Genomic DNA, 24,851 nt, shown 5'->3' with positions numbered 1-24,851 from the left:
ACACTGATGACACAATCAATGGTGTCTGTCTGCTTCATCATCACACACAGAATCGCAGCACAAAGGGTGGTAGGAGGAGTTGCTAGGATACCGAATGGGGCGACGGGATTAGCGGTGTTCAAGTTGCCATGGTTACAGGCCATCCTTTGCCTCAATAGTGTAGGCAAGAGTGTGTGTGTTGACCTGTGTGAGCTTGTCCAACTCCCCCAGCCAGGCTCCGAACATTTTGTCCAGGTCTTGGTCCTCCTTATCGCTGTCCTCCTCGGCTCCATGGTCCAACTCGTCGTCTGACACTTGATCCATCTGCCGGACATGGAAAAAAAGCACACTTGAAATCCAAACGACTGAGAACAAAAACGCACACACTGAAATATACCAAAGGCTCAGTTAAACCTCACTGCCTGTTACCATGACAACGGCGCATGTCCACTTGCCCGCGGCGGCTGCATGTCTCAGATCAGATCAGTGACACTTTAACCGATTTGTGAGTGGATGACTTTTAGGCGAAAGGTCATAGGTAAGAGCATTTCTTTACTTGTTGGAGTGTTGTTTTGCTAAAACATCCCTTTTAGTGTGGGCAGCTCCCTCGCCGGAAAAACCTTGGGTTCTCGAGGACAAGCGTAGTGCATGGAAGGACGGATCAGTTAGTGTGCTCACATTTACAAAACAATCATTTCAAATAAATAAATGGCATGGAACACTGTAATTTCTGTTTTTGCCTGTTCTTTGCATAATTGTATTTGGACAGGACCACAATATGGATGGTCCCATGAGGCACGGTACTCCTGGAGACAGTGCCATAAAAACAATACCGGCCAGCTGTAGCAGAAAAAGGAAAATGATGCAAACCACTGTGTTGTGTCACAAGGTGATGGCGGAGCGCCCTCTAGTGGCCTAGTGAAACTGCAGCTGTGTGACCCTTCACCCATATTTACATGTTTTACCACAGCTTGAATTTACAGACAGCTGTGTGGAGGTGGGGATGTTGTACTGGGGTCCCAAGCACAGGGGAGTTTTTCTGTGAGTTATAAAAAAAGACCTCATAAAAGTTATATAATATTAATATAGCCATTAAGTTAATATAACATTAATATAGCCGTAAATGTTCAATAATAAGGTTAATGGGCGATCGGTGAAATGGAGTGGATTTAGTTAACAATGTGAGAGTGCATTATTAGATATGTTCTAGACCAGTGGTTCTTAACCTTGTTGATGGTACCGAACCCCACCTGTTTCATATGTACATTCACCGAACCCTTATTTAGTGAAAAATAATTCATGTTTTTTTTTAGTTTTTTCAAATTCAAGACAAAGTTATATGTTTTTTTTCTTTAAATAGAGCACAACATGAACCATGCATGAACATCACCTTGTTCAAAGAACAAAAGCAACACAGTGCATGAACTCACAACAAATTACAAACTTGCAAATTAGAGGGACCATTGTTTGGGGGGTACCCATAATACTTAGACTTCCTTTTTATTGTCATTCAAATGTTAACTTTACAGTACAGATACTGTACGCCGATAGGGAGATGTTTTTATATCCACGATTGATTGATTGATTGATTGAATTAAACTCTTATTAGCAGCTAGCACAGTACAGTACATATTCCGTACAATTGACCGTTAAATGGTAACACCCGGATAAGTTTTTAGACTTGTTTAATTAAGTCGGGGTCCACGTTAATCAATTCATGAGTCTGGTGTGTCTTGACCACTCTGCCGAACCCTTGAGGCGGACTCACCGAACCCCTAGGGTTCGATCGAACCCAGATTAAGAACCACTGTTCTAGACAATTTGATCTGATCTTTAAACAGTAAATAAGGTTACGTTTTAAAAATATGATTTCAACCAAATGCATGCAACAATTAGTTATTTAGTAAATGTAAACATCCCAAGTGGGTGTGTATGGGTAGGCGACAAAGGGTTTGGGTTGGAATTGGGGGGCCCTTAAGGTGTTTTGTGTATGGGGGCCAAGAATTTGGTGCTACGCCCCTATTTAGGGAACATACAATTATGGCATTTTAAGCCACAATGTGTTAATTTTGACTCACTGACATGTCATAAATACACAAAAAAGCTCAGAAAACACGCCAGCTAAGGTGCAAACAACACTTCTAAATTGCTAATGTTCATTTATTGCACACCCTCTGACTCTGCAGCAGACATTCAGTTATTCTGTTCTTGTGACTATCAACATCATGTGTGGTAGTGGCAGTAAAAACGAGGTCAAGGAAGAGAGGGTGCAATACGGCACTGAGCGTTATCGGGCGCTGACGCCGCTCATCCCTTCTTATCACGCCTGTTTGGACAGCATGATGCCATTCAGTTAATGAACCACAATGCCAGCCATATTGCACAGCACAATAATGCTTTTTACTACTACTGACTCACAACCGGGAAGCTGCGTCAACCAGTAGTCACAGGTATCGCAACAAAGTCAGCAGAATTCTTCCAACTTGACCAGTCTCTCTTATTGTGCTTTGGTCGACTTGAAAGGACTTACTCAGCTGGCTGAGTGAGTAAGGTGGTCTTCTGGTGTTGGTGTAAGTGTTATAATGTGGCTCATATTGTGCCTGCTGATGCTGCAGATACAAATAATGCCAACGTGGAAACTATACCGCCTCAGCTACCGGCCAAATCCCATGGAATTGGTGAATAACTTCCTGTTTCTGAATGCTCATCAAACACTTCTCAAGTATGCAAAGCCAAAACAAGCATGCGTGTGTGTGTGTGTGTGTGTGTGTGTGTGTGTGTTGGTACAATCAGACCACTCCCACACAGGCCAGGGGTGTGGGAGGACCTGGATGGCTTGCGTCCAACTGTTGGAATATTCTCTGTGGTGCCTGTGTGTGCGCAAACACACACTTTTGACAGCTGTGTTTAAACAGCAATCAGCCTGCAGTCCTTCAAGACAAACTACACCCAACATGAAAGATCATGCTAATTTTTCCCAACTGTAATGAGTCAAAATAACAATTAAAAAAAAAAGGAAAAGAAAGAAACACACACAGACAAAGACATTGGCTGCTGTCATTCTAATGGAACCACAACCTCAATGGTGGACACTAGTGGAGCTTTAAGTGAATGACCACCTGAGTCCATGCTTTTAAGCTTATGGAGCGTGACCCCAGGGAGGTAAAGGGACGGGTGGAAACTGTGTGTGTCCTGAGGCATCATCTTAAACCAGACATCCTTGGCCTTTTATCTCCTCCTACTACCGGGTAGTGCTCTCATTTGAGCATGGATGGCACTCATCTGTCTCCAGGGACTCGACGGGTGGCTCACAGGTCAGAAGGGTAAAGGTCAAAGATCGCAAGTCTGCTCTTTTTGCTGCTCAAGTATAGATGTTTTGAATAAGCAGAGATGACAAAATGGTACACGATGCTCTTTAAAAAGTGCAGGCACAAGCACAGGATGAAAAAGAGCTGGTGGAGGAGAGTTTTTCTATCTTTAGACACTCAGTGCTGGGAGACTTAAAAACCAGAGCCATGTGTGTCGGAAATACAGATTTAAGGAACTCTAGATTTAAAGTCTGCCAGCATTAGTTGCACTTAGTTTAAAAGGTTTATAGCGTACATGTGCAACTTTTAGACTTCTGTTTGAAATGTAGTACTCATATCTTACAGACCATGGATGTTGAATATGGCCTAGAGCAGTGGTTCTCAACCTTTTTTCAGTGATGTACCCCCTGTGAACATTTTTTTAATTCAAGTACCCCCTAATCAGAGCAAAGCATTTTTGGTTGAAAAAAAGAGATAAAGAAGTAAAATACAGCACTATGTCAAAAGTTTATGATTTATTAAATTGTATAACAGTGCAAAATATTGCTTATTTGTAGTGGTCTTTCTTGAACTATTTGGAAAAAAAGATATAAAAATACTTAAAAACTTGTTGAAAAATAAACAAGTGATTCAATTATAAATAAAGATTTCTCCACATAGAAGTAATCATCAACTTAAAGTGCCCTCTTTGGGGATTGTAATAGAGATCCATCTGGATTCATCAACTTCATTCGAAACATTTCTCCACAAAAAAAGAAATCTTTAACATCAATATTTATGGAACATGTCCACAAAAAGTCTAGCTGTCAACACTGAATATTGCATCGTTGTATTTTTTTCCCCACATATTATGAACTTAAATTAATATTTTGTTGAAGTATTATTCAATAAATATATTTATAAATAATTTTTGAATTGTTGCTATTTTTAGAATATTTAAAAAAAAAATCTCACGTACCCCTTGGCACACCTTCAAGTACCCCCAGGGGTACACGTATCCCCATTTGAGAACCACTGGCCTAGAGCACAGGTGTCAAACTCGTGGCCGCCATTTCATTTTATTTGTTGCTCGAAAGCCTGGAAATAATATGTATCAATAAAGTAGTGTTTAATTTTCTTACTAAATGTATTCTTTCTTTCTATTTTGGGAGAAAAATATATATGTACTCCATTTAATTGCAAATAATGTTAACCTAAATATTGTCTACTTAATTACTAATTATTATCAAACATTCAAAGCACTTTTTGAATAGAAATATATGCTAATAATGATTTCAAAGCAAGTTATTCATCAAATGGTGCAATGAAAAAGTAGCAATAGATGTCATGGTAAAATTGTGAAATTTACTGTTTTTTTTACAGCATTTTTTTCTAAATGGAAAAAAACAGCACTTTTTACTGTGAGAAACTGTGGTGCAGTTTTGGCATTTACAGTAATACATCCAAAAATCTACAGTTCTTGATTTGTCGTGAAAACAAAACTGGCAGCTCAAGTGCCAAAAATGTACTGTAAAATTGCATTTTCTTTTATATTTACAGTAAAATAACTAATGTAAATTTTACATAAAAATTCGGGCAACTGAGCTGCCCTTTTTTTTTTTAACCATAAAAACAGCAGTACTGTTTTTCCATTTACAGTAATATACACTACATTTTGAGGTAAAAGTATTGCAACTTAACATATTTTTTTTACATTTTAGTTAAAAACAATGCACTAGTAAAATGCATTTAAAAAAAGGTGTAATAATAGTATTTACAGTTAGAAGCTGCCCTCTGGGGCCAGACATAACTGCAATGTGGCCCTCAGTGAAAACCACTTTGACACCTCTGGCCTAGAGTCTATATAGCAATATTAGGGATGCAACGTTCAATTATTTTACTAATCAAGTGATCTTTTGACTAATGTGTTCGATTAATCGAGCGATCAAATAAAACACACCTATCCCCAATGCCACTTTTAGGGAAAAGAGAAATAAACAACCTCTAATTACCTTTGTTCTTATAAATGCACATAACATTGACATTGCACTTTTACAGGAGTGTCACTATGTATTACTTGAATGAAAAAAAAAGTTCAAAAGTAAAAAAACAAAACAAACTGTAGCCAGATGAACATGAAGCAGGTGATCGATAACGCATAAAGAACAAGACTAAAAAGAGACCCTGACTAAGTATGATAAACTGAGAGGCAATGTTTTTAAGAATTTAACACACACATTCTGAGGCTTTGGCTGCCATGATAGCAATAGTTGTTGTGATCCCAAAATGCAGAGTACAGCAGAAAACATGTAAAAGGTATTTAATTTAAGAAAGAGGAGGCTATGCAAACATGAGACAAAACTAGGCTACAAGGTCAACTGAACAGAATGCTAGCAGTAAGCAACAGTTTAGGCCGGAGCAGCGGAGTGAGCGATCACAAAAGTAAGTTCCAACAGCAGCCACAGCTGAACCCAAGCAGACATGATTACAAGCGGAGAGCAGGTGCGCTGGCAGAAAGAATAAAAGGTGCAGCATAACAAGGAACAGGAAGTGAATACTACAAATTAAGTGGGCTGGCCAGGAACTAAATGTGAGTGTGAATGTTGTCTGTCCATCTGTGTTGGCCCTGTGATGAGGTGGCCACTTGTCCAGGGTGTACACCACCTTCCGCCCCAATGCAGGTGAGATAGGCTGCAGCACCACCCCCCCCGAACCTGAACAGGACCAGCGCAGTAGGAAATGGATGGACAGGAAGTAAACACTAGAGATAGGAAACCACCAATATAAGAGAAACTGTCAAGCGAACGTCACGCGTATAGAATGGTGTTTGATATTTGGACGTATGCAATTAGTTATCATTAACATACAAATTGTTGACCCAGACATGTCCTCAGATGCCTCCATGTATTTGAACAAAACTTTTCTTATGCCAGTCAAACATATAACATGTTAGCTACCTGAATGGACTTTTACCTTGTTGTAATGATGTAGTGTTATTATGAAATGTCAGCTTGAGTAAACATTTCACCCAATGTTTGTTTTAGTCACTTTTGAACCCTTCTCGCTCTTCCATGAATTGATTAACGTGAGCCCCGACTTAAACAAGTTGAAAAACTTATTGGGGTGTTACCATTTAGTGGTCAATTGTACGGAATATGTACTGTACTGTGCAATCTACTAATAAAAGTTTCAATCAATCAATCAATCAATCCACTTTGTCGTTTTTCAGAGCCATCTCTGTCTGTTCCCATCTACTAGTCCCACCTCCTTCCCTCTTACACGCACAAACGCCACATCACAAACTGCATCACCAATAGGTGCACTGCGCTCTGAAGCAATACCAAATCTGCATATTTTACTCAATAATCAGTGAAGCAACAAAATACAAATCAATGATTCTTAATCTGATACAATTGATACATTTTAGAGATGAATCATTGCAACCCTAAGCAATATATTTACATTGCAGCATAGAACATGCAGATAACAAAACATATTGCAATAATATATAAACTATAATACAAGCGTTTTAAAATAGGTTACAAAGGCTACTAAATTGGTGCATACCTTATTGTTAGTAATAATTTCTCAAAACTTTGATCAATCTACTAGTTAATTCACTGTTATTAGCTGGTTACTTTCAGCTGTGTACTAAGCACTCAATCTGCTCTTGTTTGGCTACTTTACATGAGTTTGGGGCAATACTAAGAATTTGGGTGTGGATCCAATACTGTGGTAAGTAATTATAATGGCAGTATTGGCCATAGCATACTGATACTTAAAAGTTTCAAGATCATAAAGTGATTCCAGTTTTGATCACTTTAATCAGAAAAAAAAACACAGAATGGCAGTGTAACAGTATTCATTAGATATTTAAATTGGCTCCCTTTTTTCTAATATTACACACAATTGACAGTTTTGGAATCTGTGATGTTATCCGGGCACTCATGGCAGCGGCAGCCATAATGCATAGATGTAGTTTTCGCATGACAACGACAAATACGATTCGACATTAACCAGTTATCTTTGTTAAGCTATCGGAGAGGATTTGACGCTTTTTTGGGAAAGCGGTATTATGACAGGGATGATTGACAACGGGAAAAAAGCAACAAAATCAAAGTAAGGGCATCGCTCCCCTACCCAGATATCCTCAACTATTATCTCTTCTCAATCTTCCTGGCATTAATGAAAATTAACTACATGAGTTGCCTCATGTACTGTTAGCTTTCTATATCTACACACTATTCTAATAAAGTATACATCAGGGGTCACCAACGTGGAGCCCGTAAGGACCAGATGAGTCGCCCGCTGGCCTATTCTAAAAATAGCTTAAATAGCAGCACTTACCAGTGAGCTGCCTCTATTTTTATTTTCTAGCAAGCTGGTCTCGCTTTGCTCGACATTTTTAATTTTAAGAGAGACAAAACTCAAATAGAATTTGAAAATCCAAGAAAATATTTTATAGACTTGTTCTTCACTTGTTTAAATAAATTCATTTTTTTTTTTTTATTTGCTTCTTATAACTTTCAGAAAGACAATTTTAGAGACAAAATACAACCTTAAAAATGATTTTTAAACACATATACCCTTTTACCTTTTAAATTCCTTCCTCTTCTTTCCTGACAATTTAAAATTTAAAGCCCACCGGGCTGCACCAAACTTTTGGTGCCTTGTTGACACAGAAAAGTATGCGCAGCAGCTATGAAGGTTGCAAGCCTGCTTGGTTCAACTTATCTTTGTGAATCAGCCTTTTCTGACATGAACTTCATCAAGAACAAACACAGAACACATCTGCAAGACTCACTGAGAGTTGTAGTGTCAAGTTACACAGCAGACTACAACACCATGCCATGCCAGGCTTCCCACTAACTGACAAAGAAACAGATCACAGATTTGGTGTCCAGTTCAAAGTGTGACATGATTTATTTAAAAATTTCAGAGTTGACTTTTGTATTTTACATGAGTTATTTGTACAAACATGGTACAATGTAATTCATGATTTGTTAAAAAATGTTAGTGGCTAGCTAGTTAAAATGGGATATTGTGATTTCACAAGACTGTCTTAGAAGTGATCGTTTGAAAATGTTCAATTTGAAAAAAATGCACTTAGAGAAAATATGAAAATAAAGTGTTGCATATTGATATTCATCTGTTTCTCTATATATTTATTGTGGGAAATCATTAAGATGATCAGTGTTTCCACAAAGACAAATATAATTAATTATTAATAATAAAGTATAGTTAAAGGTAAATTGAGCAAATTGGCTATTTCTGGCAATGTATTTAAGTGTGTATCAAACTGGTAGCCCTTCGCATTAATCAGTACCCAAGAAGTAGCTCTTGGTTTCAAAAAGGTTGGTGACCTCTGGTATACATAGTAAGCTACCAGTACTATATGGTACTACTACTGTATATAGTATACTATATTACTAAACTATAAATATTACAAATAAATTCCAGTCCGTATTATATTATCAAGCATTGTTTGCAGATACCCGTGTGAACATCATACATTCAATAGGCCTTAGAAATAACCAAAAAAGATATCGACTCCCGGCATAACAAGAATAAACCATGCCATATTTTCACTCAACTTTATGATCAAGATATAACAATAACAGAAGCTAGCTTATATGCACCAATGCCTGCTAACAGCAGCAAGTGTCCTTAAGTTCCCATAACCCCTATTTAAAACACAATATTCAACTTAATGTTTGTGTAACCTGTACCTATCATGAACAAAAATGCTCATAACACACTCAAATAAGAGAACAATTTCGCTGTTAGTTCGGCTATGCTAATACGAGACAGCCACTGTTGTCACCTTTTTGTCAACACCTGCTGCGTTTTTTCGCATTGGTTATCGATGATGTCTGAAAGTCACAAGAACAATACCGTACACCGCTCACTGTCATTGGAACAACCGACAATATAGCATCTAACTTCTGTTGGCCAGCTGTTCTTAGATGTCGATTTGTTACGTGCTGCTGACTTGCATTCACCCATCCAACAGAGCGACCCTCTTAAAAATCATAAGACGTATGATTTCACACAAAAAGGGACTACAAGTAAACATAAGCAAATATTACTATTGGCTATTATCCAAATCATTTGGTTTTTGCCCTTATAGCTCTTCCGTGTGTAATGACTTTTTTCCTGAGTTTGTACACCCTAACTAAAATGACAAAAAAAAAACTTCAATCCAACCACCTAAGTATCGACCTTATACCGATACTAAACTTGATATTGACACTCTCCATTCACCCATATGTTTTCGTTTAAAGACATTAGCTTAGCGGTTAGCATTGCTTTTTGAATCCTCCTACAGAGTGTGATGTAGCATTTTTTTTTAGCTAATCATGGCCTTAATTGTAAGAAACAGTTTATGTGACACCATTGATGTGAGGATTAGTAACTAAAAGCAGATCAGCGGCACACATTTGTTGCAGCTTTTTGTATTCAAATGTGGGGAACACAGCTAGAAAGTCTCATCAAAACACTGTCATGATATAGTTATAAAATAAAAATCTGTATTGTCAGCCAAATTTCTATGATTGATATGGTTTATTGTCTTTATCGCGCACCCTCCTGTGCATGTGCTATAATTTGGGATTAAAGATTTATTGCTAAACGGTAATAGAGTATAACTGCTGTAAAACTCCCAACGGTTAGTATCACCGCTATGCTGGGGCTATGCACCAGGATCGAGTACATGTAGGGGAAACCCTGCTTTACAGACAACTTTATAAACACAGACAAAGATGTCTACAACAGGAAGTGAACAGATGTGATGCCATAAAAACCGGAAATCAAGCCAAGTGATCAATGAAATTGTCTTTAGCAATAAAACATTTTAAAAATTAATATGGACGATAAACCTATTCAAAAACTCAAATACAAATATGGCTCTTAAAAAAACAGGACAATATCTAAAGTTTTTTGACAAGACATTTATTAAATACAACTTGGTTAAAATATTTTAGTGTGTGTATATAAGGACTTTTTGAGGGCATTCAACAATACTGCGATAATAACTATAACGGGGATAACTTTGGTCACATTAACCGTGATATGAAATGTTCATATACATTACATTCCTACTTCTGAGGTTTATGGTTAGTGTGTTTTGAAGTTATATGCAGTCAGGTACGACTCACATGACAACTTTTAGGCCGTCCCGGATCCTAAACCCTATCTTAGTAAAAGTTGGATAAATATGCTTTGCCGATAATGAAATGAGGACTTCTAGAGTTTCCTCACTGAAGATTCATTACAGCAAACTTCACTTGCCACTTGTTTGTTTCTGTCTTAACCTTTGTTGTCAGTAAATGAAATACATGTTTTATTGGCTTGGCTTGACAACAACAACATATCCTTGGTCATTTAACCTTTTAAAACCGCCAGACCCCAGTACAGGTTGCATTTGTATTTCTACAATAACTGTTACACGACCCTCTTATCATACATACATTCATGCGTATGTTACCATAAAAAAAGTCAGCTAAACGTTAAACTGAACCAATTCTAGACAAACAGAAGTCATTTCAAAACAGATCAGGTCAACGGGCATATGTTAAAAACAAACAAGCAATCAAAGACCAGCATATGTCAATAAAACTTTTGTTTAAAAAAAAAAAACAGCACAATTTGAAAGCCAACACTTAGCCCATACAACAGAGTAAGTATCATTCAGAATATACACATTTTTAGCGTTAAAATGTCTTGAGTTGCTTTTGAAGTATGTTTTGAGTCATTATCCATCTGCAATGTGAAGAGCAGTTTTATAGCATTTGTCTGAATGTGAGCAGCATCTTGTTACTTCTGTCTGCAATCACATCAATATCCATTTGCAGCCATACTGTGTATGCTGGACCATAAGTGCCTCTACCATAAACCATATCTGATGTAATATGCTCTGGACGGTTGAGACTTGTCCCTCACTTTTCTCTTTTCATTATTCTGATACAAATTGGCTTGTCCAAAGAATCTGATCTGACACATAAGGCCTTTTTAGAATGGCAACATCTCATCTGGTTTCCTCTTCTTCCAGTGGTTTGCGCTTTGTTAGTCAAGTTAGTTTACATTCAATACAAGTCTGTTGATTTAAAGGCAATTGTTTCTAGCAGAGAGTCATTGTGGCATCACACTCTTCAGTTAGCCATTTTGTGTCATGTGGTGGACAGCCAAGCACATCCCCAACTAACAGCATAATTAATAAAAAGAAGGTCATTCATGATTTGAAAACAGACAACAGAAATAAACTTGCAGACTCTGTTCCTTTTTCACATGACATGGAATAACTGAGGCTGTCAGCTGGCCTACTTTGGCAGCAAGCAGAATGTGCTTGTTTCCCACTACATTTTCCAGACTTCTTTCTTACACCATTAATAAGTCTTGCATCAGCCATTTCTGCTGCTTGGTAAAGACAATAATATTTGGGTGTGACATGAAAAAGGGTCAGTTAAACATGACATCATGGGTTGTATTAAGTACCCATTATTTATACTTTTTCTACCACTTTTTAACCAGGCACAGCATAGGTCTCATTCTCCGGTGTCCCTTTGCAGTAGGGGTGTCCAGATACAACTTTTTCACTCCAAATACAATTATGGGCAGATGCAGATACAAATATTGAACTTATATGATATCAGCATAAAACATGCATGTTTTTATTATTTTGAAGTGTGGAAAGCTTGATCAAGTGAAATTACTTAGAAAAATGGTATGTTTAAAAAAAAACTAACCTATTTATTATCAATCCTCTGGAATGGAATTAAGATGTATTTCAGTTTTAGTGGGGTGGTAATTATTGAAACTACTGGCCACAATAATGTATTAAGTTAAGCTCATGACGCAATGAATTGAATGATGCAGATAAGTTTGTTACTGAATACTTTCTAATGCGCTTCTGCCTTGGTAGACTTTATATATGTAAGTTATATGTAACTAAAATTATTTGATACTTGTTTATACTGACAAATATATTAAAGACTACAATGTTGTTCAATTAGGGAACTTATTATATATATACTTTTGTCTTTTATAATGTGCAATAGTGTTATATGTGTATATGTATATATATATATATATATATATATATATATATATGCATATGTATGGATGTATGCATGTGTGGATATATATATATATATCTTATTTTCTATATTTTTTTAGTGTTTATATCACCAAATTTTATATGCACCTTAGGGGATCTGCTCCAATTTCGTTGTTCTTTGAACCTGTTCACTGCAATAATGACAATAAAACTCTATTCTATTCTATTCTTATTACTAATGTGTAGCATGTGTGCTATTTTGTGCTTAGCTGTTGTGTAGCTCCTAGCTCCTAGTCACCTATAACCTACCATGTTTACATTTTGTTGATGACTTCAGTGAAAAAAAAACAAGCTTATGTGGTTAGTGGAGGACATTTACATGTTAAAGGGAAACTGCACTTTTTTGGAATTTTGCCTATCCTTCACAATCATTATGAAAGACATGACGATGGATGGATTCTTTATATGCAATCTAAATAAAAGTCTGCTTATAGTGGAGCCAATAGGAAGTACTCTATTCTGCCCAGAAAATAAGGAGTATAAAATGTATAAAAATACGATAAATAACCATTCAAAAAGCAGCAACAATACTTAATTTACATTTGGTGATTTGAATATTAACCAAGTATTACTGATATTGTTATTATGAGCGCTAATGCAGACAAATTATTTATATTTACTAAATATCCGTGTCCCTCCATGTCTACATCATCATGTGGTCTGCTGTTTCCTCGCTTCCGTGCTCCCTGTAAGTTCAAAGTAGATCATAAATCATGCATTTGACCTGGACAGTAGATTGCTAAGGATATAATCCAACAATTTTGACAACCATTTAGGACCTGGAACTGGCAAGGACGACACGAAGGGCGCTTGCTTATTTAATATTTAGAATGCATTAAAAAAAAAAAAATTCTCCATCCGCCGTTAAGTCTATTGTCTGATGTTTGTGAACGTTAAGCAAAATTCCAACAAAAGTGTGATTCCCCTTTAACTGGCTGTCCAGCTTTGCACTGCAGGACTGCTTGTATAAGAAACAAAGTCCAAGTGGATACACTTGTCTATCTCAAATGCAGCCCTGATGCTCAATGATTAAAAGAAAAGTGTTGCTCTTTTTCTTGGAACGTCACACCACAAAATAATACTTTTCTTGGTAGAATTTAAATGCTGCCAAATGCGTGATTTCGATAAAGGTTACCAATTAAAAGGGAACTGCACTTTTTGGGAAATTTGTATCCAAGACAAAAACACATACTATTAAACATATAAAGTGCTCTAAAAAAATCCAAATATTTCCATCAAAGTTTTATATAAATGCTGTAAGTATATATGTAATGTGATTACAGGCAAGTTCATAATAACTTTTAATGTTTAGGCATTTTGATCATTTTAAGCATACTGTGGTGCATAAATTACAGACACATCACAATGTTGGCTTTTCCCTTCAACAACAACAACAACAACAACACTACTACTCTCAGAAAACTTTATGAGAGACAACAAAAACTACTTTGGGACAAATGATGATCCAGAAACTGAATATAAGGAGGATGACCAACCCGTATTAGAAGCTGAAACCCTGTAGTGCTAAGTGCTGAACAGGATTTATAATCTATAAACACAATAAAACAGTCACTCACTGTACAATGTCTGCTCTCAATGAGATGCCGACTGATAGGATGTTCATATACTTCCGTTTAGATAAAGAATCAAAGGTGATGCAGTAGCTCACCAGTTTAGTAGTGAAGTGAAGTGAATTATATTTATATAGCGCTTTTTCTCTAGTGACTCAAAGCGCTTTACATAGTGAAACCCAATATCTAAGTTACATTCAAACCAGTGTGGGTGGCACTGGAAGCAGGTGGGTAAAGTGTCTTGCCCAATGTCAATATAGTAGCATAATGACTATTTAGCTCTCTCTGTTCATGGCGCAGCTAAAAAAATGTTTATATTAGCGCTAAAAATTGTTTATTATTTATGTCACGAGATCTAAATGGAGTATTGTTAGTGTTTTTTAATGTTTTTTTTAGAGGTCTTTATGGGTGGAATAGTGTACTCCCATTAGTTGCATTGTTAGCAACCTCGTACTTGTCGTACATTACAAATTAAAATGCATTAAAAAATAAAAGAAATGTGTTCTTGCCTTATATGTGGATCGGGAATTATACGAAAAATTCCGAAAAAGTGCAGTACACTTTTTGGTGTATTTTCTGTCGACCAAATGTAATATGAACACCCTTAGGTCATTATTAACCCATGACAAAAAAAACCCAGCAAGTGGATGCATCATGTAATGCAGCCAGGTGTTGTGCACACATACACACACCCAACACAAAAAAGTCAAAGCCACTTTAATAAAAAGATAACCTCCTTCATTGATTAACAAAAGCAAAGGAGCTGAACTGTGAAAAGACACGTGCCAAATGTGTGACAGACTGCAACAGAGGGTGTGACTGAAGGCAGATGAGATGGATAACAGACCGAAGGATGGATACGCACAATAATGGAGGGAGGGTGCCGCCTCTGTGGGTAGGCTGAACAACAGCTCCAGTGTCATTATTCACGTGTGACCAACAGCCTGCAAGCGCTTGTGGAAGACCCACATTTACAGATCCACAAATTCTTAAACGAGTGCACCGAAGCGCAGCGTGACACAGTCAACTCCTTTAGTTTACCCGATTACTAAGGAGGGGCAAGGCAAGTGGAGGGGTGAAGTGGAGCCTGAGAGAGGGCAGGAAGGTAGAGCGGAGGTCGGCAGATGTAGATAGAGAGCGAGGGAGGGTAAGAAAAAAAGGTGGTCAGAAGGTGCAACGGCATATTCTCAATATCACCGTTTCCATGGTTACGGCACTCACTCAGCAGATACTTGCACAGCCAGCGTGGCCAGGCATCACTGCAGAGACAACCCATCCATTTGCATGCTTCTATAAAAACAAATGGCTGACCTTGTAACATCCATCCATCCATTTTCTACCGCTTATTCCCTTTGGTGTCGGGGGGGGCGCTGGTGCCTATCTCAGCTACAATCGGGCAGGAGGCGGGGTACACCCTGGACAAGTCGCCACCTCATCGCAAGGCCAACACAGATAGACAGACAACATTCACACACTAGGGACCATTTAGTGTTGCCAATCAACCTATCCCCAGGTGCATGTCTTTGGAGGTGGGAGGGGCCTATCCCCAGGTGCATGTCTTTGGAGGTGGGAGGGGCCTATACCCAGGTGCATATCTTTGGAGGTGGGAGGAAGCCGGAGTACCCGGAGGGAACCCACGCATTCACGGGGAGAACATGCAAACTCCACACAGAAAGATCCCGAGCCCGGGATTGAACCCTGACTACTCAGGACCTTCGTATTGTGAGGCAGACGCACTAACCCATCTGCCACCGTGAAGCCGACCTTGTAACAGTAAAACAAAATACGATTAAAAAACAATTGGTGATGAGGCAGACTCGATGTGGGGATCTTATCCAATTCTGATTTCTGGGTTGACAATTCAATTCAGAATCGATTTTCGAATCAACACGATTTAGTCAAGTTGTGGTTGTTCAAACCAACACTGCCTCTAGTGTTTGTAATGCGCTACGTGACATGAGAGCTAGGGATGGGTGCAATTTGAATTTCAACTAAAATAGTGTCGATTGACAAGGTAGCGGGAATCAGTACGCAATAGGGGTGTAACGGTACGTGTATTTCTATTGAACCGTTTCAGTACGGGGGATTCGGTTCGGTTCGGAGGTGTATTGAACGAGTTTCCACACGGACACATTAGGTAGTGCACCGCACGTTGTGTAAACAATGCAGAGCGAGGCAGGCTAGCAGCGACCGGGCTAGGACAACATGTAAAAGCCAAAGCTAGAAGACCCTCCTGCCTCGTTAAGATCTCCCGTTTGAAGAGACTTTGGCTGCGCGATACAACAATGGAGGATGGAGGTTTGCCGACATTGTTTGGCAGCAGTAGGGTATGCTTCTGCCAACACGTCAAACATGCTAACCCCTTTAAAGCGGCACCACCGCATTCAAGCAGCCTCTCCTCGGCGAGTCAGGCAGGGCTGAAGCAATAACAAATGTTTTTATAGCAGCCAAGTTAGCCAGACTGGGGGTGCGGGGGGGTGATGAACGTGGACCCCGACTTAAACAAGTTGAAAAACTTATTGGGGTGTTTGCATTCAGTGGTAAATTGTACGGAATATGTACTGTACTGTGCAATCTACTAATAAAAGTCTCAATCAATCAATCAAAAAAAGCACTTTATATGTAGAAAGGTTTTGTTAAGAAACCATTCTGAGCCTTATCTTATTTAATTTTTATTTTATATATGTTGACCACATTAACCTTGGCAATGGACCCCGTGTGTATATGAATGTTATGCCATTGTTTACAAATTTGATAAATAAATAACCCAAAAAATGTATATTTTGTTGTTTTCTTACTGTACCCAAAATGAACCGAACCATGACCTCCAAACCGAGGTACGCACCGAACCGAAATTTTTGCGTACCGTTACACCCCTAGTACGCAATGGTACCAATTTTTGGTACTTCTGTTTGTGTTAATAAATATTGTTTTTGAGATAGGCTCCAGCAACCCCCTGCGACCCCGAACGGGAAAAGCGGTAGGTTATGGATGGATGGATAATAAAATCTGTTGGTTTTTTTGCAAAATTGTAAAATGAGCTGATTATGACAAATGCTGTCCGGTTGTTACATGACACTAAACAACAATTGCCATTGCAAGTCCAAGACATTAAATGGCAGCAGTGTATAGTTCACTGTGTGTTCAGGCAGGTTCAGTCTTGTTGCACCCTACAAAATGTTATTACTGTAAGTGTTGAACTTGCATCAAGCTAGCCCATTTTTGGAAAAGTGGGGCTTTAATTTATGTTAGAGTCTAATCTAAGTTAATTTCTTTGTTGGCATTGAAAATTGCAACATTACCAAGAGGTAGTTATGCTCAGTCCGCTCTTAGTGCTGCTGGAGTGATCACCAAGAGCCAAAGGGCAAAGAGTGGGCTGAGTCTGCAACTGGGCGTGATTTCACCCGCAACCCTGGTACCAAAACATGGCACCGTTGGATTTTATGTGAGTCGGTGCTCGGTAGGACTGGCGGGATTTAGTCGATGCAAAGAAAGTACGAGCTTCGATATCCATCACTAGCGAGAGCATCGTCTTTCAGCCCTTGGTCTTCTTATCCAAGAGAAAGAATAAGAATCAAGGAATCTAATATTGTGAAAGGGGTTCATTAACAAAAAATGAAGTCTGACTGTTCTCATGTAAAACCAAACCAATCAAATTTACTGTGGATTTGTTATACTGTAACAATTCACCTTTCATTCAACATGCAGAAAGTCCATCCATCCATCCATTTTCTACCGCTTGTCCCTTTCGGGGTCGCGGGGTATGCTGGAGCCTATCTCAGTTGGATTCGGGCACTAGGCGGGCGGGGTACACCCTGGACAAGTACGTGCAGAAAATGAATATGCTATTTATACTAACACAGTCTTAATTTTCAATTATGTCACACCATCTAAAAACCTCCTACTCAGGCTTGAACTAGTAAACACACAGCTTGGCCCGACAAGGTTTCAAGATGTCTTGGGGTTTGTCCAGAGTGGAAGAGGCTATATGTCTGCCCCCTGTTTTGGAATAACACACATACTGACTTTACAAAACATTCCTCTTTGAGCTGAATAGAACACAAAAACAGATGCAAAGCCAGAGCATGAAAGCATTTATCCCGCTGTGTGCTGGATGCTACCTGCGGGCACTGAGAGGCGCACTTTAGTCCCTACTGCACTACTGCAATCCCCATCACCTCCTTTTCCTTGTCCTCCCTCTCCGCAGGCTTGCAGCTTATGAAAGGAACACAAAAGTGGGATAGCCTGCCACGCCACATCACAACATGCAAGTGCTACTTCTTTTAAAAATTGAGTTTCATGTTACTCAACAGTGACAGTTGAAAGTTGGTAAACATCCTAGAGTACCGTTGAAAACACTCAGCTATAAACACACATGGGTGGTACTACAACCTTGGTATTACTGGCCTCTGTGTTAACATTTGCATTTACCGATCCCTAGTTAACCTTGCAAAAACTATGGCAATATACAGCTAATGAAATGGTGATGAATATGGTGCAAAAACTGCAACCCGCTGGGTTTCACATTCGTCCTGCATTTGTGGCATGGACGGAATAAAAGCTCACTCGGAACGTCTTCTTGTGTCAAAGTCTGTCACGGTACCCCCCCTCACATGGTTTTACTTAAACTGGGAATTATCTCCCCAGGCTTTGCTCCTCTTTCATTTGGCTTTCATTTACGAGACCCTCTGAGTGAAGGCCAGTTTGTGCAAACAACAAACACGTAAATCCATATATGCAATAAACAAAGAAATACATATATGCAAAACTCCCGACAGTTAGTATTACCATATTAAATAATTACGATTGCAAAAACCGTGATTGATGACTTTACATTGATACATTTATGGAAAGATAGGCATTAGTTTGCAAACTAGCTTAGATGTTAATATAAAAACAAAAGACAATAATGTATTTCCCCCTATTAAGAATCATAGAATAGAATAGAAGAATAGAATATATCTTTATTGTCATTGTACATTTGTACAACGAAATTTTATGCAAACTAATTCAGTGCAAAATTCTACATAAAACCATAAGAACATAAATAAATGAAACCATACGAACATAGATAAATAGATAAAAATACATAAAATGTTTAAGAATACCAAGTATACAGCTCACGTGCACAGTCATCATTGTTATCTTGTGTTCAGTGATACTATTGCTCTCGGGTAAAAAGTGTTTTTAAAACGGTTTGTCCGGCATTTTAAAACAGTCATCATACTCCAATCTAAATTGATATAAACACATTGCTGTCCAAACAAGATACAATATTCACATTGGACAATAAGGCTGTGCTGTCTTTGCTCTAACTGCTCGATATATACTCGACCGTTTCGAGTTGACACAGATGGACATCCGTTCAACGGGAAGTAGATTCCAGTGGCGTCACATAAACCGCAAGCGAAACCAACAGACACCTAATTTGTATTTATTTAAAAAAACATTCTAAAACATTTACGAATTCAAATGAAAGATGACAAACATATTTAAACAAATAAAAATAATATGTCTCTTATCAAGCCAGAACATATCTGATTTTTCCTCTACCGAGAAAGTATAATGTGTGTCTAATTTTTTTTAAGTTATTAAAAATCTTTTGAAATATTTTTGTCCGTGTTTATGTAATTTTTGAGCAGATTTAACAATACCCTGATAATATTGGTAACCTTGATCAATTTGGTCACATTAACTTTATTTAGCCATTTTTTTGATGTTTAAGTTGCATCACATTTAAGTTACATCCTTTTTTACAGGGACTGAAGCTATTCTATTGCCTGTTAATTGTGATTTTTATTCAAGTGGAACATTTTGCTATACACTTTTTTTAAAATTAATTTTATTTAACTTTTAAAAGTTTACATTCCAATTACAATGTTAAACTATAAGAGAAATACAAGATTATTGCATACAAAAGGGTATACTAGCATCATTATTGTGTATTATCATTACATCAGTGGTTCATTTGGTCTGGAAATAAAGTTGACAACTTGTCCAGGGTGTACCCGCCTTCCGCCCGAATGCAGCACAGATAGGCTCCAGCAGCCCCCGTGAACCCGAAAGGGACAAGCGTTAGAAAATGGATGGATGGATAATGTTGACAGTAATATTGTTTTTTCAGCAATAATTGGTATGTCAATATATCATCCAGTAAAATTTGTTATCCTGCTTGGCTTAACATTACTTTTGAAATGTACTGTAGATGTTAGTAGTACATTTTTATACAATATTTATTATTTAAAACTTTGTTGTTTTTTTGTAAAAAGGCATGTGTGATAAAATTAAAATAAATACATTTAAAATAATTTCAATAGGAGATGTTAATTTATGGAAGTAGAATTGTCTCACATCAAATTATGTATATCAATATGATATTAATACATATGCATATATTTATAAATATACAAATACAAATGTGATATACAAATAAATAAATAAATCATTTGCATAAATAGTGTATTTGTAAATTTATTTTTGAGATTTGAATACATGTACAAATAAAATTTACAAATATAAAAATGAAACATACAAATAAATCAAGAATTTGTATAAATGTGTATTTGTAAATATATTTTGGAGATTTGAATATGAATATGCTTGATTTTGTATTTGTATTGAATTTGCATATGTGGATGTTTTTTTTGCTTTTGTGTCGATGAGACATTCCTACCACAAACCAGATGCACAAATAAATGTGACCTACACACTCCCCTGAACAACCAGCAGAGGGCACTGCAGCAAAAGCGGTCTGGGTCCCAGAGCTTTATATGCATTATATGTAAAATGCCCGGAGTTCCCGACACAAAAACAATACACATCTTTACAGAGAGAATGCACAAAGGGCCTGAGCTAGCTAACATTAGCGTTGTATTAGCTAATGCTAATTAATCCAGTTAATCTGAAAGACCGTGCTAGCTGCTTATTTTATTGTATCAATGCCGTTTAATGACCTTGTCCCTCTATAGGTACTGATCTCTTATCAGTGCAATCATACCAAAAGTCATGACGTAATATGACCCTCCCTTGTGTGCCTCTGATTGGCTCGCCAGTGTCTGACCATGTCTGACCCCGACTGCTCTGGCTGCAGTGACCCCTGCTGGTTGTTCAGGGGAGTGTGTCGATCACATTTATTTGTGCATCTGGTTTGTGGTAGGAATGTTGCATCGACACAAAAGCAAAAAAGCGATCCAGATATGCAAAATCAATACAAATACAAATTCAAGCCTATTTATATTCAAATCTCAAAAATAGATTTACAAATATACGTTTATTTATTGGTTGGGGAGGAGACCCTGCCCCAAGTGGAGGAGTTCAAATAGCTAAGAGTCTTGTTCACGAGTGAGGGAAGAGTGGATTGTGAGATCGACAGGCGGATCGGTGTGGCGTCTTCAGTATAACAGACGCTGTATCGATCCGTTGGGGTGAAGAACCAGCTGAGCCGGAAGGCAAAGCTCTCAATTTACCGGTCGATCTACGTCTCCATCCTCACCTATGGTCATGAGCTTTGGGTTATGACCGAAAGGACAAGATCACGGGTACAAGCGGCCCAAATGAGTTTGGGTCTCTCCCTTAGAGTTAGGGTGAGAAGCTCTGTTATCCGGGAGGAACTCAAAGTAAAGCCGCTGCTCCTCCACATCGAGAGGAGCCAGATAAGGTGGTTCGGGCATCGGGTCAGGATGCCACCCGAACGCCTCCCTAGGGAGGTTTTTGGGGCACGTCCAACCGGTAGGAGGCCACGGGGAAGACCCAGGACACTTTGGGAAGACTATGTCTCCCGGCTGGCCTGTGAACGCCTCGGGATCCCCCGGGAAGAGCTGGACCAAGTGGCTGGGGAGAGGAAGGTCTGGGCTTCCCTGCTTAGGCTACTGCCCCCGCGACCCAACCTCGGATAAGCAGAAGAAAATGGATGAATGGACGTTTATTTATACAAATTCTTGATTTGTATGTCATATTTCTATATTTATAAATTTTATTTGTATATATTTTCAAATCTCAAAGATATATTCAAAAATATGCGTTTATTTATATAAATGATTTATTGACTTATATATCACATTTGTATTTGTATATTTATTAATATCACATTGATATATATAAGTTGATGTGAGACAATTCTACTTCCATATTAATTTGAGATAATGTTTACGTTAAGAGCTCTGTCACATAACCAGTGAGTTGAGGTACTACTGTACGATATAAAGTGCCCATCTTGGGTGTAGCTTTCATGGCAGTTTTTGACCACAGCATTTGTTTTACGACTCTGCTGTCTAGAAGTGAATGCCTCAGGAAAGCAACCATTAGTGTGCAGTAACTCTTACCTCTGAAGTGGACTGGCTCTCTTCCTACTGAGGTTGAAGTTCAGTCAACACCACCACTCCACTCTGACAGAGCCTTTTATCTGCTGGAAAAGAAAAGAAAGGGCAAACACATCAGGAAATCACTCAGGGTAATTCCCCAAATTTGTGGATTGATTGCAGCAAAGGGATAGACCAAACTAGCAGCTGGAGGAGAGCACAGTCAAGTCACAAAAATGCAGTCAAGACACCGTTTGAAATACGTTTTCAACCGAATCACGAGGAGCTTTCAGTTTGTTGGCTTCTTCAGTTCCCTACAAAGCCTTCCACAAGACATTCATTTCTGCACTTTATGGCTGTGACTAAGTTGTATATCAGAAAACTGTAAGGGGGGTCCGGGGGGGAGCAGCTGACATCTATCAGGAAGCTGTTCCCGCTGGTCTCAGCTGTTCCTTCGTTTTTCTACACACCAACTGTTATTCAGGCCACAGCATGCGTCCAGTCACCTTGTACAAGAAGAAAAACAGTGGTTGTATTTCCACAGCAAACACACGCAGCAGGCAGAGGGTTCATGCGCGTCCGTGTGCGTGCACTAAGTCCATACACTGACAAAAGCACCTTCTTCCAACTCCCTGGTGCAAACTGTGCCCGGAGTGTAATATCACTCAGTCGGCCTGGGCCCGGCCAGCAGGTGTGGCACTGACACATGGACCGTGCAGCTGCAGGGGAACACAGTTGCTGCAGTCATAACAACAGCAGGCTCGGCGGGCAGCTGCTCACACACGGAAAACAAAGACGGGGAAATTAACGGAGTCCAAATAATGCACAAAGTATTTATAAGTATCCATTGCAATACAACACGTGCATACACAAGTATCTGTGTTATGGATTCCATCAGCTTTGGAAACACCCAAACAGAAACATGCCTTGCATTTAACCCTCAGCGCCCCACTTAGCGCCCCACTTTAACAACACAACAAAGGGAAACACTGTGTTGTGTGCACAGGTGTGTCCTTGTCCACCCACGCTTCCCACCCCTCAGGGGCAGCTCATTTCCCGTCAGTGCAGGAAGTCCGGAGTGGGGCAGGACGGAGGGACCAGCAAGCGAGCTGATGATGTCACAGGAAAAGAGAAAGACAGAATTGTTGTCGGAAAGCGCAGTAAATGACGACGCCGATCTGAATGAGTAACTTGGCAGTAAGAAAAACTTCCTGCGGGAAGAATTGTGCATCAGCATTAGACGATGCTGCGGCTTCTGACCATAAACATTCTTTTCACCCAGTCAGCTGATGGATGGTTCCAATCTGGGTCGGTGCATTACTATTGATCAATGCAATGCTTTTAGTACGCCCGCAACCCAAATAAGTCTGTACCCTTGCTTGCCAAACTGCCTGACATGAAAAGAAATCCAACACATAAAATATGTTGAGTGCAGTCTGTGGCCCTAAATTACACAACTATATTTCTCGGATCAAGCACAAAGTCCTTGACAGTAAGGGGGGCTAGAACACTCACCCTGTCATACTCCCAGCTAGCATGAATGCTAAAAGAGGTCATGTCTGGTTGTGATTACAAGGAGTTGATCTCCAGTCCTCGGCGGGATTCTCCATGCTCCGCGCTAGGGTCGGGAGAGAACACACATGGGGGGAATTACGGAATAATGCTGTGTCAGGAATGTTCCCACGGTGGCCCGTGAGGTCTGATGGGGAGTCCCCATTGGCTGGCTGGTTGCCAGTGAGGTTTATGGGTAATGTAACGCACACATACAAGGTTAAACGATATAATAATGCCTCGTGATGACCTCTGTTTTCATATGCTGTTAAATCTCATGCTGCTCTGAAAAGATAAAGAGTGATGGGGGAGAACGATGGACAAACATAAACATGCCAGTTGAAGTCGGTCATGGTGCCAACGGCTCAGAGTTCATTTTCCTGTGTAAACCAGTAACCACTCCAGAGAGTAGATCAGCATACCGGAGTATAAAGATTAGCAGGCTACTTTTAAGATACTCAGTCCTCAGAGGCAGAGGAAGAGTATTAGTCAACGATAAATACAGACAAGGATATTTGGTCGGATTACGCCTACGAATTGGAGTGACTGTCAAGGGATTTTTTTTTTTTTCACAAAATGTGTCAATGCAGCTGCTTCTTCTTTGGATTGTAGGTCAGTGCTATTACTGCCATGTCCTACATGAACCCTGACGCACAAATACAGCAGTCCTGCATGCCATCATAGAGTCAATAGTGTGTGTGTGACTTCTGTAAAACCGGCAAGCAAAAACCCTGGTGACCTCAGCGTCCTCATTCCATTTGCATTTTTCACCTCTGAGCCTCCAGATGTTATGAGGGCAGGCTGCCATACACATGGTCAGGTTTCCCTGCTAACCTGACACCCGTCTGCATGGCGCAGCTCTCTCTAACATGCTGCTCACAGTCGAGCGATCTGACAGGGGAAAAGTAGGCTGCAGTGCACGTTTATTAGTAAAACAAGCCACAGTTTTATTGATTTGAATTAATGAACCTTAATTCATCCCAAAAACACTTAAAACTGGAATCCATTTTCTATGCCTGGGCCATTAACTCCAGTAGACTTTGAACCACTG

At 39.1% G+C, this 24,851-nt stretch overlaps 1 protein-coding gene across 9 annotated transcripts in view; it reads right to left on the bottom strand.

The window, feature by feature from the left end:
- raph1b (Ras association (RalGDS/AF-6) and pleckstrin homology domains 1b) overlaps nt 1-24,851 on the bottom strand; it is a 68,020-nt gene that overhangs the window by 22,822 nt on the left and 20,347 nt on the right. For 4 of the 9 annotated variants that reach the window (XM_061889446.1, XM_061889452.1, XM_061889453.1 and 1 more), the window contains exons 2-3: nt 22,274-22,356; nt 184-303 (exon numbers count right to left, since the gene is read on the bottom strand). In XM_061889446.1, coding sequence (XP_061745430.1) covers nt 184-303 — 120 coding nt within the window. In that variant the 5' untranslated portion in view covers nt 22,274-22,356. Of the gene's footprint in view, nt 1-183; nt 308-17,642; nt 17,768-22,273; nt 22,357-24,851 lie in introns of all 9 variants that reach the window. The other 5 variants (XM_061889449.1, XM_061889451.1, XM_061889448.1 and 2 more) reach the window with 5 other exon arrangements.

This window comes from Nerophis ophidion, linkage group LG27 (assembly GCF_033978795.1).
Source record: "Nerophis ophidion isolate RoL-2023_Sa linkage group LG27, RoL_Noph_v1.0, whole genome shotgun sequence".
In the NCBI taxonomy this organism is placed as follows: Eukaryota; Metazoa; Chordata; class Actinopteri; order Syngnathiformes; family Syngnathidae; genus Nerophis; species Nerophis ophidion.
Note: the sequence above shows the minus strand (reverse complement) of the source record. Positions and strands in the feature narration are given on the sequence as shown.